This window comes from Jaminaea rosea (genome assembly GCF_003144245.1).
Source record: "Jaminaea rosea strain MCA 5214 unplaced genomic scaffold BDZ90scaffold_10, whole genome shotgun sequence".
Classification (NCBI taxonomy): Eukaryota; Fungi; Basidiomycota; class Exobasidiomycetes; order Microstromatales; genus Jaminaea; species Jaminaea rosea.
In genome coordinates this window covers 24594-40889 of record NW_020289984.1, presented here as the reverse complement: position 1 = coordinate 40889, position 16296 = coordinate 24594, and the positions used below count along the sequence as shown (strand labels likewise).

Genomic DNA, 16296 nt, shown 5'->3' with positions numbered 1-16296 from the left:
AGACAACAGGAGGCTGCGAGGCCTGTTGAGCAAACTTGACCCGTGATTCATCACTCCTCGCACTCCCCGTCGGCAGCATAGCATGGACGCCAATTTACAAAAGGTACCGCACGAATCTCGTTCACACCGCCTTTTGCTAGCCACATGCTCACTCACTCCCTCACCCACTCCCCCGCCACACCACGCCACACCAGGCGCTCCTAGACCGAGTCTACGACAAGCGCAAGGCGGCGACCCTCGACCTAGAGAAGCAGGTTCGCGAAGCCCTAGGAAAAGGGGATCGAGCTAGAGTCAATCTCATCATCCAGCAGTTGTGTACACTGCTCAGCTCCCCTCCACAGAACATCAATGCGCGCAATGGTGGGCTCATAGGACTCGCTGGGATATCCATTGCGCTAGGCGTGGATATTGCGCCCTATTTGGAGAGTATCGTGCCGCCCGTCTTGGCTTGCTTTACCGATGCAGATTCAAAGATTCGGTGCGTCCAAGGGGGGAGCACAAGGGTGGTCTGAATGAAAGGCGAGCAAGCTGATATTGGAAATCCTCGACCACAGCTACTTTGCCTGTGAATCCTTCTACAACATCGCCAAAGTGTACGTGTGTCCTCGCGCCACTCTCCCCCTCAGCATTGCCCTTACGTTCCCGAATCTCACCGCCTCCCCTTTTCCCTCCTTCGCGCCGCGCCACGCCACGCCAGATGCAAAGGCGAGATCCTCATCTACTTCAATCAAATATTCGACGCCCTCTCCAAGCTAGCAGCAGACAGCGAAGTCTCCGTAAAGAACGGAGCAGAACTCCTCGACCGTCTCCTCAAGGACATCGTATGTGAGGCCGCACCAGACCATGTCTCCCATTTCCAGGACATCCCTCACATCCGCTCACGGCAGGACGCTCTTGCCGGGTACGTGGGCGGAGTGGCCGAGATGGACGTGGCACGCGAAAAGGCCAGCATGGGCGCTGGTGCTGGAGCACGACTGCCCGGCCAAGTAGGGCAGAGGGACGACGAGCAGGCCAGCGCGGCCAACAAGACGTTTAGTCTTGCACGCTTCGTCCCCCTTCTCGCTGAGCGCATGTACGTGCTTAGCCCCTTTACGCGCAACTACCTCGTTGGGTGGATCACCGTCCTCGACTCGGTACCCGATTTGGAGCTGGTCAGCTACCTGCCCCACTTTCTTGATGGGCTACTCAAGTACCTCTCTGATCCTAATACTGATGTGAGGCTCGCGACGGCTAATGTCCTTGTGGAGTTTCTAAGGGAGATTAAGGAGGCGGCTCAGCTTGGTGCAGGGCAAGGGGCGAGTTCCGACAAGAAGAAGAACAACAACCAGAGGAGGAGCAGTGCGACCAGCGGTGCTGGTACTACACGGGGTGGGGATAACCAGAACGAAGACAGCCCTCCACGCCCAGACGGGGCAGACGACGATGCTCTTGACAGCACGCAGGATACCTCCTCCAACAAGGGCGGCGAGGACGCGTGGATCCCCGGCCGACGCATCCGAATCGACTTTGCCTCGATCATGGAGATCCTGATAAACCATATCGCCTATCCGGACGAGGAGATTCAGGCTACCACTTTGCAATGGATCGCCGAGCTACTCGTTGTGGTCAAGGATGTCGTCGTCCCTTTCACGCCGAGATTGATCCCGGCTATCCTACCCAGCCTGGCGCATCATTCCCCCGCGATCCAGATGGCGGCGAGCGAGACGAACGTGAATCTCTTTGCGGTCATTCAGGGATTGCCGGCGCCGGTTGTGGTAGCAGGGACGCAAGGGGAGGGGAGGAGCGACTCGCCGGGGGATAGCGTGACGAGCATGGCCACCAAGGGCAAGAAGACTACACCAGCGCCAGGAGCAGGCGTCACCATCACTTCACCGCCCTTGTCGCCACGTCTCAGCTCAACGACCCTACAAGACGATCGTCCCTTCCCTCACTCCCTCCCTACGTCGCAGGACAGTGCTCTCACCTCCCTCCACGCTGGTCAAGCACAATCAGACCCCTTCGACTACCCAAGCACAGTCTCCCAACTGACCCTCCAGCTACTAGACCAGCACGCCGAAACACGCATAGAAGCCCTCGAGTGGCTCCTTATGCTACACTCAAAGGCGCCCGCCCGCATCCTTACCATGCACGACGGGACCTTCCCTGCCCTACTGAAGACCCTCTCCGACCCCAGCGAGGAGGTCATTCGGTGTGACCTCAGGTTGCTCGCTCAGATCTCCAATAGTACGAGTGCGGCTGGAGGAGGAGGGGGAGGGGCAGGGGCGAGGGGTCAGCAGGACGAGTATTTCAGCAGCTTTATGGCCAACCTGCTTCAGTTGTTCAGTACGGATCGTAGGTTGTTGGAGACGCGGGGGAGCTTGATCATAAGACAGCTCTGCGCAAGTTTGCAGACGGAACGTATCTTTCGCACCCTGGCCGAGCTATTGGAACGTGATGAGGACCTGGAATTCGCGAGCATCATGGTCCAGAACCTCAACATCATCCTTATCTCCTCCCCGGAATTGCACGATTTTCGACGAAGGTTACGACAGCACGATTCACCGTCTCATCGAGGCTCCTCGTCCTCATCAGGTGGAGACGGTGCACAGCTCTTCTGCACCCTCTACCGTTCTTGGTGCCACAACGCCGTTGCGGCCCTCTCGCTTTGCCTGCTCAGTCAGGCGTACGAGCACGCCAGTAACCTGCTGAGCGTATTCGGCGAGTTGGAGGTGACGGTCCCCATGCTTATCCAGATTGATAAGCTGGTCCAACTCTTGGAGAGCCCCATCTTTACCAGCTTGAGACTACACCTCCTCGAGGCGGACAAGAATACTTTCCTCCTCAAGGCACTTTACGGTTTGCTCATGCTCTTGCCCCAGAGTAGCGCTTTTGCCACACTGCGCAATCGATTGAGCGCGGCGAGCAGTATGGGGCCCGGGGTACGATCGAGCAACACACACGTGGGAGGAGGTGGTGGTGCGATGCAGGGCCAGCAGGGGGGGCAACAACAACAGCAGCAGCAACAGCAGCAGCAGCAGGCGAGCCGGGCAGGAGGGAAAGGGGCAGGACGCGACGAGATCAAGTGGGGGGAGCTACTCGCCTGGTTCAGGCAGACACAGATGCGTCATGAGCGCGTCCGAAGGGCTAATACGGCCGCTGCGGCCCTCGGGTCAGCGGGGCTGGGGCATGCTGGTGCGGGCCTGAATGTGGGGATGCCACCAGGCGGAGGAGGCAGCGCAGGCGGAGGGGGAGGGGACGGTTTGGTGCCAGGCATGACGGGGGGGTCGCGCGTTGCATCAACTACGATGATTGGCGGGCATGCGAGCGGGAGTGGGAGCGCTAGCGCAGGACCGATGTCGCCTGGCTTGCCCGGCTCGAGGATCTCATCCATGGGTGCCGCGAATACGGGAAGACGGCGAGGAGGTACGGGGACAGGCACTACCAACAATTCTTCGCTCGGTTTCGCCTCTCCTCGCGGCGGAGGATCAGGGGTAACAGCCCAGCCTACTTCGTCTGGGCCGACGTACAGCGCCTTTGGAATTCCAGCGACGACGACAACGACGACAACCTCTTCGCCATCCCAAGTCGCGGGCGCGAACGCGGCTATCAATCGGGCCGTCTCGCCCAGCAATGCTTCGAGCAGAGGAGGGGGAGCGCAGGGTGGTGGTGGTGGGGCCTTGTCACGCTTGAGCGGTGGGGGCGGAGGCGGTGGCGGTGGCGGTGCGTCGAAGCGGTGAGAGGCGCGTGGCTATGGGCGAGGCATGAACGTCATGTCACGGATAGGATCTCACAGTGCGTAATGGATTGCTCATTGCTCATTACTCATTGCACGCCGCGACATCCGATACACAAACCCTCATTCGTCATCTCTTACGTACAAGGAAACCTCATCCTCAATGTCACCATTATCGACGCCACGCTCGTGCTAGCGGAGATGTCCCTAGGTTTCTTCTCCGCCAAGAAGCCCGATCAGAGACCACACTTTTCCACTCCTTTCCGCACCCAATGTCCCGCTCACCGCCACCCTCGTCTCCATCTCACCGTTTCGGTCTCGCACCGAAGCATCGATCCCGTGCCTCATCTCTTGTTGCCATCTCGGCATCCGATGCAGCTCATTGATCGCTCATCATTAGATGGCGCGGACACGGGATAGCGGAGAATGGACGAAGAAAGCAAAAAAAAAAAGGGTCCGCGACCGAGTGGCTCAGTGAGCGGTGTTGAAGCTCAGGAGTGATCGAAAGTCCGACCAAGCCATCGATCAAGGGAAGGCGAAAAAGGGTTTTGGGGGGTTTACTGATACGCTCGAGGGGCCCGGGAGCATTGCTTGACCCATCCGACGATGATGACTCGACCTTGCAGGCATGACGTTGTCCTTGTCACTACGGCTTTCTCTCTACTCTGGACGCGCTCCTTGCTGCATGCCCGCCCGCCTGCTGCTTGCTCTTCCTCCTCCTCCCTTTTGTCACGGACTGCCGGGGCGAACGAGCAACTCAATGCATCGCAATCGCCCGTCTTTCATTGCAGTATCGCATCGCAGATCGCAGATCGCAGATGGCAATCACGGGTCAATCCTGTGCGATTGAATGAATCCCGCCGGGGAAAAGCGAAAGGGTAGTAATAGTAGTAGTAAGCAAGATGCAACAATTATTTTCGCTTGACCTCGGACAGATCTTCTTCTGCCCCCGCGGGTCCTGTCATTGCGTGGCGCCACCTACAGCAGCAATAGCAAGTCGTGGTCGATGATGCTGCGCTGCCGCTGGCGCTGAAAGCGTTTGCGCTTCGGAGTGCGACATACCGGGAGCTTTCCTTGTCATTGGCTTTGACAAGCTTTGCGAGGAAAACGCGGCTGATGGGTGCACCGCCTCCCTCCCTCCTCGTTTCAAAGGAGCCTTGAGTGTGGCGTACAGTAGCGACTGCTTTTTGTCGTCCTCGTCGCCGTGATCGGCTTTCTCGTTGCCAACTCCGCTTTTTGCCCTTTTGCCCTCCCGAGCCAGCGCCAGGCCAGAATAGGATCGCGCTTAGAGCAAGGTGAGTGTCTCGTCGAACCTGCCGATCCTGATCAGCTCAGCTCAGTCCTGGGCGTGAAATAGCATCGTCATGCCTGCTCTTTGGACGTACGTACGTACGTATCTATCTGCCCGGGGAGTGCATGACGATGACGATGACGACGACAGACGTGGCCCCTTTCTTTGTTTTGTCAGGTGATTAGTGATAGACGTGTGCTCTCGCCTCACCTCCTCACCCGAGGGCGTCTGGACGTGTCCATCTCCCCGCCTCGCTCCGCTGCTAGCCATCTCGCTGCCCGCTGATCGCCGATTGCTCCTCCTCGCTCGCCACTCGTCGCACCTCGCTGCTAAGGGGAGATGTGAAAGCTATCATATGGCAAGATGGTGTGACACTCTTGGATAGCGCTCGGTTTCAGCTCATCTCTTTGATCTCGAGTGAGCAAGGTTGGTTCTGCGACGACGACGAAGGCGACGACTCCATGCGCCGACGATAAGGCACGAGATGCGGCGAATGAGCCAATTGCCGGCATCTCGGTTTTGCGTGGCTGTCCCCCATTCAGTCGCCGGTGCATGAATTGACGCGCTAGACAAGAGACGAGCGAGACGAGATGCAAGACGCAAGAAAGTGCCGTCTTGCCTGTGTGCTGCTAGGGACGAGCTGCCTCACCTCCCTTGCGAAGGTAAGCGATGCGAGCGAGCGAAGGTCGCCTCAATCGTCGTCGTCGGCGTTGACGCTGCTCAGCTGCTTGCTGGGTGGCTTTGGTACAGTTGACACCTGATTGCGCTAGAGCCCTGCGCAGCGAGATCGCGGCCAAGAACACTATTCCATCATGGTGGTCATGCCAATTTCAAATTGGTGGGAAACCCACAAAGCTATCTGCGTTTGTGTTCTTACTGCTGGCTCATGCTCCGCTGATCTGGCTGGAACCAAGACTTCGCTCGTCGCTTTGGGTTGCGACATTGGAGGCTGCTCATCGCTCGCTCATCGTCTTGTCGTGATTGTGCGCTGCCTGCGCCCGCCCCGTGCGCAGGCAGGGTTCCTTCTTGCCTAGCTCGATCTGTCTCGTCTCCTGCAGCGGGCGAGGGAGAGAGATTGATGATGCGATGCTGGCACGGCCGGCAGCAGGCACGCGGGCTGCGGGCGGGCCCTTCTCGATAATGGTCAGCATCCTTGCTTTGCTGACCCATGGGAACGTCAAGGGGAAAAAGAGAGCGAGATGGGCGCGGCGCGGCGAGGCAAACGCAACGATAGCCACCCGGGAGACTGGATGCCAAGTTGCCCTTGGCCCCCCCAACCCCTCACTCGACGAATCCTAATCCGGGCCCCGAGGATTGATCTCGGAGGTTGTTCGTGCGTGCAGGCGGGCTTGACTGACTGCTTGGCTTGATCACACCTTGCCGTACCACGGCCTGCCTTGCTGCGATGCGGTGCGTGCTATGCTGCTGAGACAGCGAGACGCTGCTGAGATGGCGATGCGAGCTAACGTCGTTGCCCCTCGCGGCCTCGCCGTGCTCTCAATTGGGTCTTGGATGTGCCGTCGTGAGCCGCTGCACGCGGCGCCTCTTTGTCGGGAGTTTGAACAGTCGAGTGCGGTCCTGGTCGCACTCATCTACGCACGCACGACGCACGCGCACGACACATTGCCCTAATTGCTACGCCGCTCTCATCTCAGGTGTCGGCGCTTCTGAAATCTCCACAGCTGTCCGGCTAAGAGACGAAAAGGGCGGCGTCTCATGCGATGCCGTGCATCAATCAATCGAGTCGCCTTTTTGCTCCTTCGCTCGTTTGCTTCTCTCCATAGGCCGTACGCCGCGGCATCCCTCCACGCGCCTGTTTCGCACAACACACCACTCCTCTTCCCCTTCCCAGACTCCTACCATCAGCGCGAAGCTCGCCATCTGTCGCTCGACATACTGCACGACGTGTAAGTGGTTCACCGGCAGGTCTATGCTGTGCGTTGTTGTTGGCCCGCCGCTACGATACGACCAAGGACCAGAGCGCTCATCGGCCGACGCACTCCAACCCCCCCCCCCTCCCCTTTCCCCCCTCCTGTCGTCATTCCGGTCGCCTTGCTCCGCCCGCTAGCGGGCCCTCGCCCTCCTCCATTCGATCTCAAGCTCACAGCGCCCGTCGCAGCTGCACGCACAACTGAATACATTTGTGCGGCTGACATCTGAGCTCCAAAACCTTTTGTTCCGTCAAGCGTCAATCGCAACTCGAGGTCGGACGTTCAAGGCATCGCTCTGCCCGCTGCGACCCATCGCCGCTCCTCCTGCAAAGGCATTCAATTCATCTGTACCAAACAGCCACACCAAGGCAAGCCATATCAAGCCCCGCCAGCCCGTTGCACTCACTCTCGACATCCACCCTGCGACCCTGACCCTGCGACTCTTTTTCCCTCTCAACCTTCCTCAGCTCACTCTAATTCGGGTCTCGTAGCCCGTCATTGCCGCCGCCGCTGCCGCCGCCGCCACCTTCTTTCGTAGCACGCACGTAGTAGCTCGATCTTCTCCTCACACCCTCTGTGACGGTGCTTAGCACATCTCATCCTGCTGACGTCGTGCCTAGAAGCCTCATCGTCAAGCCCTTCTGCCTGCTTGCGACATCTCATCACAGAGAGGGAGGCAGCGATCAGGAGCAGCACCCGCTGCAGGCGCCCACGGTTTGCCATCTCACTCGTCAGGACCACCACCACCAGCAGCAGAGCCGCCCCTTGTCGCAAATCTAGGGAGCCTCCTCGACGTCACATGCCCCAATAACGCCCGTTGTCGCATCCTTGGATCGCCCTTTTATTTTCCTTTCCTCTTCTCTCTTCTCTCCTCTCTATCTTCGCCGCGCCATCGTTGCGCTGCCCATCATCCTCAGCACCTCCACCGCCTAGCGCAACGGCATGGCCCTGGACTTGCAAGTGCACCACTCCTCCTTCATTCCCGCCTTTGCTTCACCCACCTTGGGACCGTATCGTCGCCAAAGAATCACGCCTGGCCCTGCCACCACCGCCAGCAGCAGCAGCAGGAGCAGCAGTAGCAAGCCGTATCAGCATCTGCGTGCTTCGCCGATGAGTGGACGAGGGCGAGACGACTCGCCGCCTGCAGCGGTACGACTTCCGTCGATCTCGTCGCTCCTCGCCGATACACACGACAGCGATGGCTCAGGCCCAGGCCCAGCTGCGCCGTCACCGCGGAGATCACAGCCATCAGCGAAAGATCAAGGCGTTGAGGAGCGCCCTTCGTCACCGTCGTACCCAAGACGCTCCCCGTTGCCCAGCTTCCGTGAGCGAGCGCCATCCTCTCCCAGCGCATCGGGCCGCCTTCATGGCTCAGCTGCAATGCTACCGGGCATTCGAACGCTTCCCCTTGGCCCTGATGCTCGTCAACAACCTCAGACTGCTCATCATTACCCTGGCCAGCATCATCAACCGCCGCAACTTCCGCCGCCCATGCAGCGCAGCCCCAATGCTAGCGTCGCACCTACAACGCCGACTGCGATGGACAGCTCGCGACTTCAACAAACAAGGCAAGAGTGCGAAAGGGTGAGCATGTGCACAACGCCGTAGACTTGCGCTGAATTCGTCGCTGACCAGCGCTACCTCTCTCTCTTTCCCTTCCTTCCAGCTCCTCGACATCTTCTACCACCTTCGCGCCGAGAATCGTGCGCGTCGCTTGTTCTCACAAGGCGATGCCGTCCCCCCTCCCCACCTCTACGAGTACGGCGACTACCGTGCCATCACCGAATACATCGACGTAGAGCTCTCCCTCGTCTCGGCCAAGGAAGGTCCACACGTAGCCCGTCAAGTGGCCGAGTCGTACGGCCTTCAGTTTGCCTATGGCGACGAGAGAGGCACGGCCATGGACGGCGATGCACGAAGCCCTGCAGGAGTCCACCAGCGCTATCCCTCATCGACATCCTCCGGAAGTGGTCATTACCAATACGTCGCCTCCCCGCCTGGCGGACATGGCTACGGCTACGCCCCAGCATCCTCATGGCCTCCAGCGGCTGGTGGACACCACTCCCCGCTCGAGATGCCACAGCACGAGTCGTACCATTACGGTCACCCGTACTACCCTTCGCCTCCTAGCAGGGACGGTGTGGTCCGGGGCGCGCAGTCCTCCTCCTCCTCGTCCGCAGCAGCAGCTGCAACTGCCTCGCGCCGATCCAAGGCAAAGCGCCGCGTTACCAAGCGTGAAGGCGAGGCGCCCGCCTGCCTAGGGTGCGGACGCCTCAGTACCGCCGAATGGCGTCGAGGCCCCACGGGACCGCGGACGCTCTGCAATGCCTGTGGCCTCCTCTTCGCTAAGATGACCCGCCTGCGCAAAGGGGACGGACTCGACGGGCAGGACCCGACGCTGGACGAGCTCCAAGCCGCCGTGGGCAACTCGAGCAAGGGGGGATCTTCCACCACGACGAGCGGCTCATCCACGGCCACCACGAGCGTCAGCGGGAGCGGTAGCGGTAGCTCCTCCCTCGTCGCGAGTCGTAAGCGCTCCTCCCCTCCCCTCCCGCTCAGCAGACTTCACACGGCCGAAGGATCAGGCGAATACTCGACCAGCTCACGCAGCTACGATTCCTCCTCCGGTCCCGCCTCCTCACGGCCTACACCGCCTACCAGCTCCAACGAGACGAGTCCTCTATGGTCGCACCGCGTATCAGGGAGCAGCAGTGGTGGACCGCTCCATCTGCCTCCTCCGCGCTTCAGCGTCCACTCGGCCGAAGAGGCCGAGGAGCAGCGCAACGCGACCGCGAGTCCTGCTCCGCCCTACTTCCCAAGGAGGTCCACCTACCCACCGTTACACGAGAGGGAGGGACAACGCGCGTCCCCCTCTCCAGCGCCCGTCAGCGGTGCATCCGGACCGGGACAGCAGCGACCCTACCAGCATGGCTACCAAGCCCGAGCCCGGCAGAGGGACGATTCCAACCCGCCCACTACCCCCTCCGGCAGGCCAAGCAGCGCGACTGCCTTGCCCGGTATCTCGAGCTTCGGCGGTGCTGGTGCCGCTGCCGGTCAGCCACAGCAGGAGCGCTTCTATCCTCAACCACCACCGAGGCCACTGCCCTCCCAGTATTCGCGTCATCCGTACCAGCACCAGCACCAGCAGCAGCACCCGACCTCGCAACGGCTGTATCAACACCAGCACCTCCACGGCGGTACGGGCTCGCAGCCATACTCACCCGATGGGGCGGCGGAGGAGGAAGACGCTAGGATGTCCCCGCCCTCTTGACGAGATAAGCGCAGCGTGCTCCCCTCCGGCCATGTCGTGTCATATGGTCGTCGTTTCCTCTGCCTCGTCTTTGTCTCGTAGTCCTCTTTAGTCAGTCATTGTTCAACAATACACGATCCCCACAATGTACCCCTTCTTCCTCCTCCCCTCCATGTCTATCCTCCCAGTGCGGAACTATCTCGCACCCTCACCCGCGTTTGTCAGCAATCGTCTTAATACGTACAGGAATTACAGGATCGTGTCAAGCACATAACGTCCCCTTTCTCTCTCTCCCCTTGAAGCGCTTCCCCCTCCCACCGAGTATCAGCCCCATTACCTCCTCCTTCATTCACCAGCTAGCTCCCTGCTCATCGTCATTCCCCCCACTCATGGCCCCACCAAAAGTGCGATACTCCTCTAGCGTAGCACTCGCCGCAGGAACGCTCCGACGCTGCGACTGCGACTGCGGCTGCGTAGCCGTGGAAGAAGACTCCTTGTACATGTCCAACACCGTACTTGCCTTTGCACCGCTCCACGACCCTTCATCTGCATGACCCTGCGCTGCGGCTGATACGGCGTCAGAATGACGCAACGCGATACGATACCACGCACCGCGCGTCGTCATGGCCACGAGGTGATAGTCTTTTACCTTGGGTCGCTCTTGCTCTGATCTGCCAGTAGTAGAGGTGGAGGCAGAGGCGAAGGCGGAGGCGGAGGCGGAGGCGGAGGCAGAGGCTTCGACCCAAGTGAGGAAGACGCGTTCGTCCAGCGCAGATTCTCCTCGTCGGACGTCCTCCACCCGACCTTTGAGGTGCGCCCAAGCCCCTTCGGTACTCTTTGCTGCTCCACCACCACCTCCGCCTCCTCCTAGTCCTCCCGTCATCCTCTCCCTCTCCCTCTGGCCACCCTCGCTCCCCCCTTGCGCAGCATGGGCGCGCATTCCCCTCTCGCCACGAAGTCGCTCCCGCGGCGACTCCAAGCTGAAAGCGGGGAAAGGTCGTAACTTGATGCGAAATTGTGCTACGCTCCATGTGGACCACACGTATTGCGGGAACATCCTGTCCGGAAGACGTTTGGCCAGACGATCCAGGGTGGTGGCGAGCGGGTGGAGGTGCGAGGAAGGTTGAGCGGACAAGGAGGGTGAGCGGCGAGGCGATGAGCCGGTGGAGTTGTAAGAGTCGGGTTCACGTAAGTCGAAGAAATGAATCGTGCCCTTATCGCTAACGGCTGCTAATGTGCCCAAATCAGGCGCGAAGGCCATACTGAGTATCCCGGCCTGTTCGCTCCCCCTGCGTAGCTCGCTTCGTAGGGATGCTTTGATCCCGCTACTCGCTGTTGGTGTCGTGTTGCTACCCCCTGTCTTGCCTCTTGGGATGGAGAGGGAAATGGACCATACGCGGATTAATGTCCCGCGCTGTGAGGCCGTGCCTAGGAGGAGGGTACCGCTGCCGGTGTTGTGGTCGAAAGATAAGCTGGCGGCGAGGGCCAGCCGCGCCAACGGAGCCTCGTGAGCCGCAATGATTGTCGAGGCCAGTAGACCGGAGGTGCTTGTGCTTGTGCTCTGACTCGCCCCGGCACCCGTGCGGCGCGGGACGATTAAGGAGAGGAGCAAGAGCTGAACGTGCCCCGCTTGTCGACCAGGTAGGGCGAGGAGGAGCGCCCTTTGCTGCGGAAGGACAACCATATCTGCCAGGCCCTGCTTCTTATCGTCTAGCACTGGCGTCGAAGTGCGGAACATGATTCCCCAGCCGTCTTTCTCCTCCTCCTCTACCGATGTACCCGAAGGCAAATGCTCGCCCATCTCAAATAGGACGGCCTGATTTGCTAGGACGACGACAAGGAGTGCTGCTGGGCGGGCGGTGCTAGGGTGAGAGAAGGAGCGGACGCATACTGATCGGACGGGTGAGCCGAACTCGAGCTCGAGGACTGGTCGACCTGTTCGTTGTGTGCGTGGGAGTGATGCTGGTGCTGGTGCTGTTGCTGTTGCTGTCGCTGGTGCTGCTGCTGACTGTTGGGAGGATAATGGCTGCGTAGCTTCTGTGGCTGCAGTCTCAGAGAAAGGGTCTTCGAGCCCTTCGGTGGTCGAGGACAGCATGGATGCCGGCGGGGAAGCGGCCGGTTCATCATCATCATCATCATCATCGTCCCTCATGCCCGCCAATCCCATCCTCGAACTTCCAGACAAGGAAGCAGTCGAAGCTGAAATTGAAGCTGCGTTGCTTGCCCCTCCCTGGTCCCGACCATATGCGGATCCAGCATCAAAGAGGGTCGAAGCAGTCCTCGACGACGAAGTCCACGGGCTCGTAGTTAGCTCCTCATCTTCCTCTTCTTTCGCCTCCACGTCACCACGCTGCTGAGCCTCCGCTTCAGGCTCAATCGTCGCCGCCTCATCCCACAGCACGACCTTATTGGGCGCAAAGCGGGGCACCCTTCCGCCTCCCACCAGGATCAGCAGGGAGGAGTCGTCTAGAGGGACCGCATGGGATAATCCGCCTTGATTGGATGGAAAGTCTGGGTGAGCGAGCGAGCGTATTGTCAGGTCAGGCGTCCCGCTAGTGTACTGTGATATCTCGTGCAGGTTCACACACACCTCTTCTAGCGACTACCTTGAGCGGATGGGTCTGCCCAATGAGGAATCCCGAGCGTGTGGCACACCCAAAGATCTGAGGAGCTGCGTTGCTGCTGGTGCTGCTTGAGGTTGATGACGAGGGGGCAGAAGGAGCAAATTGTGCGTCAAGGAAGGATGGGGCGACGGTTTGAGATTGGAGGGTATGGCGGGGCAGGTGCATATAAGCGGCAGATGTAAGGACGAGGAGAGGAGCAGACGAGGGCCGACTTAGCACGGGAGAGGAGCAATAGTCAACTCAACCCGACTCAACCCCTCGTTGGTCCGTGCAGCCCCTCGGCGAGGGCTCATGACACCACGTGGCCCTGGGTTGGCTCGTGTTTGGCCGACTTCCCTCCACAAGGGAGCGGAGTGATTGAATGAGCGTGAGTGACGTGACGTCGATGCAACACCAGCACCCCCAGCCACACACGCCACCAACGTCCCTTCCCTACCACCAACACCACCAACCACACCAATCAATCCAATCCAATCAAGCAAGCGATATGTCAGGCTCAGAGAACACCGGTTCCACAGGAGGACAGGCAGGAAACTCCATCGGGGAGGGGATCAAGGGTGAGTAACTCCCCAGATAGAGAGACGGACTCTCGTTCCTCTTGTTCCTGAAACTCATCCACTCCTCCTCATGCGTGCGTGCATCCCCAGGCGTCTTCAACACAATAGGCGGAGCAGGCGAGTCCATCCGTGGAAACTTCAACAACTTTGTTGATCGTACGTATCCTCGCTCTCCGCCTGTCCCTGAATCTCCCTCAATTCACTGACAAATTCCCCCTCCCCTTCGCTTCGCACGAGCAGAAGCAGGCGAAGGTCTCGCATCCAACATGGGCAGCAAAGAGGAGCAGGAGGCACGTCAGGCCAAGCTGGGTCAGGAGGGGTCTGGCACAAAGGTAGGGGAGAATGCCGATATTGCTAGCAAGGGGGAGGAGCAGGTCAAGAGGGGGATCAACCAGTTGACGGGACAGGGATCGACGAGCTCGGGTGGGAGCACCAATTGAGCAGGGAGAGAGAGGAAAGAAGACGCAGCAGCCACCATTGCTGTGTTGAGCCATCGATGTAGACACGGGCTGCGCAATTCTAGACTATGAAGCGGTGATGATCATTCTTCGGCAGCAGGAGAGGCGAGAGGGACTGATTGATTGATTGAATCTTCTGCCTTCGAGGGGCAGCGTAGCGAGCATGCGGGCGCACACTGAGTCGATTACGATCACACAAGTGCACCATGCCGTTGCGCCCACTCGTGAAAGGAGAGGTTCCTGCCCTCGTACCTTACCTTGCTTGCCCTCCTTACTCCCACCCCGCACCCCCGCTTCGCTTTCAACCTCTCCACAACGAGGAGATGTGGGGTCAAGGTAGCAAGCTCATCTCATCACCAATCCCTCGTATGCAGAGCGGGCCGAAGGTGCGTGCGTGCGTACGTACGGACGTGCAGCCCTTGCTCTCTCATTGAAGAGCTCGCTCGTTTCACCTGGGTGCAGGGCGTAGCGTGCGGCCGATCGAAAGGCACGAGGCTGCTATGCGTCAAGGCAAAAAGCGGATCGGCTGCGCCCTCTCGCTCGCTCGTGATGGGTGGTTGCTACCACAGTCATCTCAGGGCAGATGGACCATCAGGGCGTCGAGGCGATAGAATCACGACCACCAAGTACCAGGAGGGACGGCGGCCGCCATCCTGTACCCAGATGAAAGTCCCGATGTCAGCTTGAGCTTGGGCTTGGGTTTGGGCTTGCGCTTGGCCTCGCTCGTCCCTGTGGTTGTAGCGCTAGCGTACAACGACGATGACTTACGACATGGACGACAGCAAAATTGGGCGTGAGTCCAACAGCCGGCCGGACACATCAGTGTCGGCCGAAGCAAGGCGAAGTGCTTGCCATTGTGTGAATCAACCGAAGGCAGAGAGCATGCAGCGGCACATGCGGAAAAGGAAGCTTTTCTCTCCCGTTGCGAGCTTACATTCATTCATCCATTCATTTGCCTCGTCGAACCTTTTTCCATTGGCTGGGCAAAGGCTGTTGAAAGCGAACGCATGCCTCTCAGAGAAGAGAGGTAGCTGGGGGGATGTGGGGTGCGGGGTGCGGGGCAGTTGACTGAGCAGACAGGCAGACAGACGTCTCGGCGCCACTCTGTGCTTCACGGTCTCGCGTACGAAAGGCGGGGAGGGAGGGCGAAATGCGGGGCAGGGGATCAAATTGACCTCGGCAAGCATCGAGACGACGACGAAGACGACGAGGCGAAGGAAGCAAGCTAACCTGAACTTGACTCAATGTATTCCTCCTCACGTAGAAGCGAGCCGAAAAGCCGCAGGACCGCAGAACAGAAGTGCCATCTACGGCAACGATGTGCGTACAGTACCGCGGTTGGGGCGGCGTGCTTATGCTTGGTTGCTTGCGAGCGATCCGACGGCGATGGCGCGTATGGAAGGGTAAGCTTCCATCAGAGCATTCAATTACTGGGTGTAGCGCAGGCGCAGCCAGCAGAGAAACGTCGCGTCGCATTGCAACCAGAGAGGGACATGGACTGAATATGCTTCTCTGCCGTCCATCATCGATGGGCTTTCTTGGCAATTCAAGTGGTGAAAGCAACGGACAGGCGGGCGTAGGGCGTAGCTACAGCAACAAACATTCGCTTTCAGATGCGCAGAATCAGAGGCGAAGTGAGGCGGCGCCTGAGAGATTGACTGTGGGGTAAGAAGGTCTCATCCTCGCCTTCGAAAAGGTACATAAAGGGAGCAAAGAGAAGCAACAGATACCATCCTGACCCCAAGCTACACCCCTCTCTAGCCATCACCAACCCACCACTCGCACAACATGAAGTTCGCCGCTGCCTCCATCATCGCCTTTGCGATCCTCGCCGCCCTTGCCGTAGCCGACGTTGCCACGGTCAAGAAGGACGTCGCTAACATCGACAGCCAGGCTGCTTCCCTCGACAAGAAGCTCCAGAGCGAGGATGGTGAGCAGCGCGTCCGCACCAAAGTACGCCCCTTTCGTATCATCATGCTGACAATGTTCGCCTCTCCCCCTTCCGCCCACCAGGCTCCAACTACTTCTCCGCCCTCGCCATCAACGGCGCCGCCGGTGACCTGGACAACGCCATCAAGCAGGGCACGACGGACACCAACGCCAACACCGAGACTGTCTCCGAGTCCGACGCCTCTGACATCCTCAACACCCTCTCCTCCTCGACGGAGCCTCACGTCGCCTCGATCTCGAAGCGCCTCGTCGCCATCCACGACAACCTCAAGAAGATCGGCGTAGCCGGCATTGCCAAGGGAACGTTGAACAGCATCAACACCGACCAGCAGGCCTTCTCCGCTGCTCTGATCAAGCAGGCGCCCGAGGACAAGAAGGCAGAGGCTCAGACCCTCGCTGACAAGATTACGGCGGACCTCGCACCCGCTGTCCAGGCTTACGCTTCGGACTAAGTGGGAGCCAGTGAGGAGCCGAGCGTGCGTGTGTCTTGGTCTCTTGATGAAACGAAGAAGAACAAGAAGCC

At 59.6% G+C, this 16296-nt stretch overlaps 5 protein-coding genes across 5 annotated transcripts; 4 read left to right on the top strand and 1 right to left on the bottom strand.

The window, feature by feature from the left end:
* Positions 1-82: 82 nt before the first annotated feature.
* Positions 83-3716, top strand: BDZ90DRAFT_261217 (ARM repeat-containing protein; the record flags this gene model as incomplete). The annotated part of the gene is made up of 4 exons (XM_025508356.1): positions 83-103; positions 195-478; positions 555-593; positions 698-3716. The coding sequence occupies 4 exons, from the start codon at positions 83-85 to the stop codon at positions 3714-3716; spliced, it is 3363 nt and encodes a 1120-aa protein (XP_025361010.1).
* Positions 3717-7651: 3935 nt separating this feature from the next.
* On the top strand, positions 7652-10369 carry BDZ90DRAFT_37928 (hypothetical protein). Its single transcript, XM_025509534.1, has 2 exons — positions 7652-8518; positions 8601-10369. Exons 1-2 carry the CDS (start codon positions 7877-7879, stop codon positions 10203-10205), a joined length of 2247 nt encoding a protein of 748 aa, XP_025361009.1. The 5' UTR covers positions 7652-7876; the 3' UTR covers positions 10206-10369.
* Positions 10370-10404: 35 nt separating this feature from the next.
* Positions 10405-13020, bottom strand: BDZ90DRAFT_280439 (hypothetical protein). The gene is made up of 2 exons (XM_025509280.1): positions 12775-13020; positions 10405-12695 (listed from the first exon to the last, which is right to left on the bottom strand). Exons 1-2 carry the CDS (start codon positions 12971-12973, stop codon positions 10534-10536), a joined length of 2361 nt encoding a protein of 786 aa, XP_025361008.1. The 5' UTR covers positions 12974-13020; the 3' UTR covers positions 10405-10533.
* Positions 13021-13246: 226 nt separating this feature from the next.
* BDZ90DRAFT_280438 (hypothetical protein) lies at positions 13247-13964 on the top strand. The gene is made up of 3 exons (XM_025509279.1): positions 13247-13365; positions 13456-13521; positions 13606-13964. The coding sequence occupies exons 1-3, from the start codon at positions 13296-13298 to the stop codon at positions 13803-13805; spliced, it is 336 nt and encodes a 111-aa protein (XP_025361007.1). The 5' UTR covers positions 13247-13295; the 3' UTR covers positions 13806-13964.
* Positions 13965-15611: 1647 nt separating this feature from the next.
* Positions 15612-16225, top strand: BDZ90DRAFT_221878 (hypothetical protein; the record flags this gene model as incomplete). The annotated part of the gene is made up of 2 exons (XM_025504502.1): positions 15612-15753; positions 15837-16225. 2 exons carry the CDS (start codon positions 15612-15614, stop codon positions 16223-16225), a joined length of 531 nt encoding a protein of 176 aa, XP_025361006.1.
* Positions 16226-16296: the final 71 nt, after the last annotated feature.

Bases quoted from the DNA above. Each gene is read 5' to 3' on its own strand.
- BDZ90DRAFT_37928 (XM_025509534.1), top strand. From the start codon at position 7,877: ATGGCCCTGGACTTGCAAGTGCACCACTCCTCCTTCATTCCCGCCTTT. The intron at 8,519-8,600 runs GTGAGCATGTGC...CCTTCCTTCCAG, and splicing joins CAAGGCAAGAGTGCGAAAGG to CTCCTCGACATCTTCTACCA.
- BDZ90DRAFT_280439 (XM_025509280.1), bottom strand. From the start codon at position 12,973: ATGCACCTGCCCCGCCATACCCTCCAATCTCAAACCGTCGCCCCATCC. The intron at 12,696-12,774 runs GTGTGTGTGAAC...TCGCTCACCCAG, and splicing joins CAAGGTAGTCGCTAGAAGAG to ACTTTCCATCCAATCAAGGC.
- BDZ90DRAFT_280438 (XM_025509279.1), top strand. From the start codon at position 13,296: ATGTCAGGCTCAGAGAACACCGGTTCCACAGGAGGACAGGCAGGAAAC. The intron at 13,366-13,455 runs GTGAGTAACTCC...GTGCATCCCCAG, and splicing joins CATCGGGGAGGGGATCAAGG to GCGTCTTCAACACAATAGGC. The intron at 13,522-13,605 runs GTACGTATCCTC...TCGCACGAGCAG, and splicing joins CTTCAACAACTTTGTTGATC to AAGCAGGCGAAGGTCTCGCA.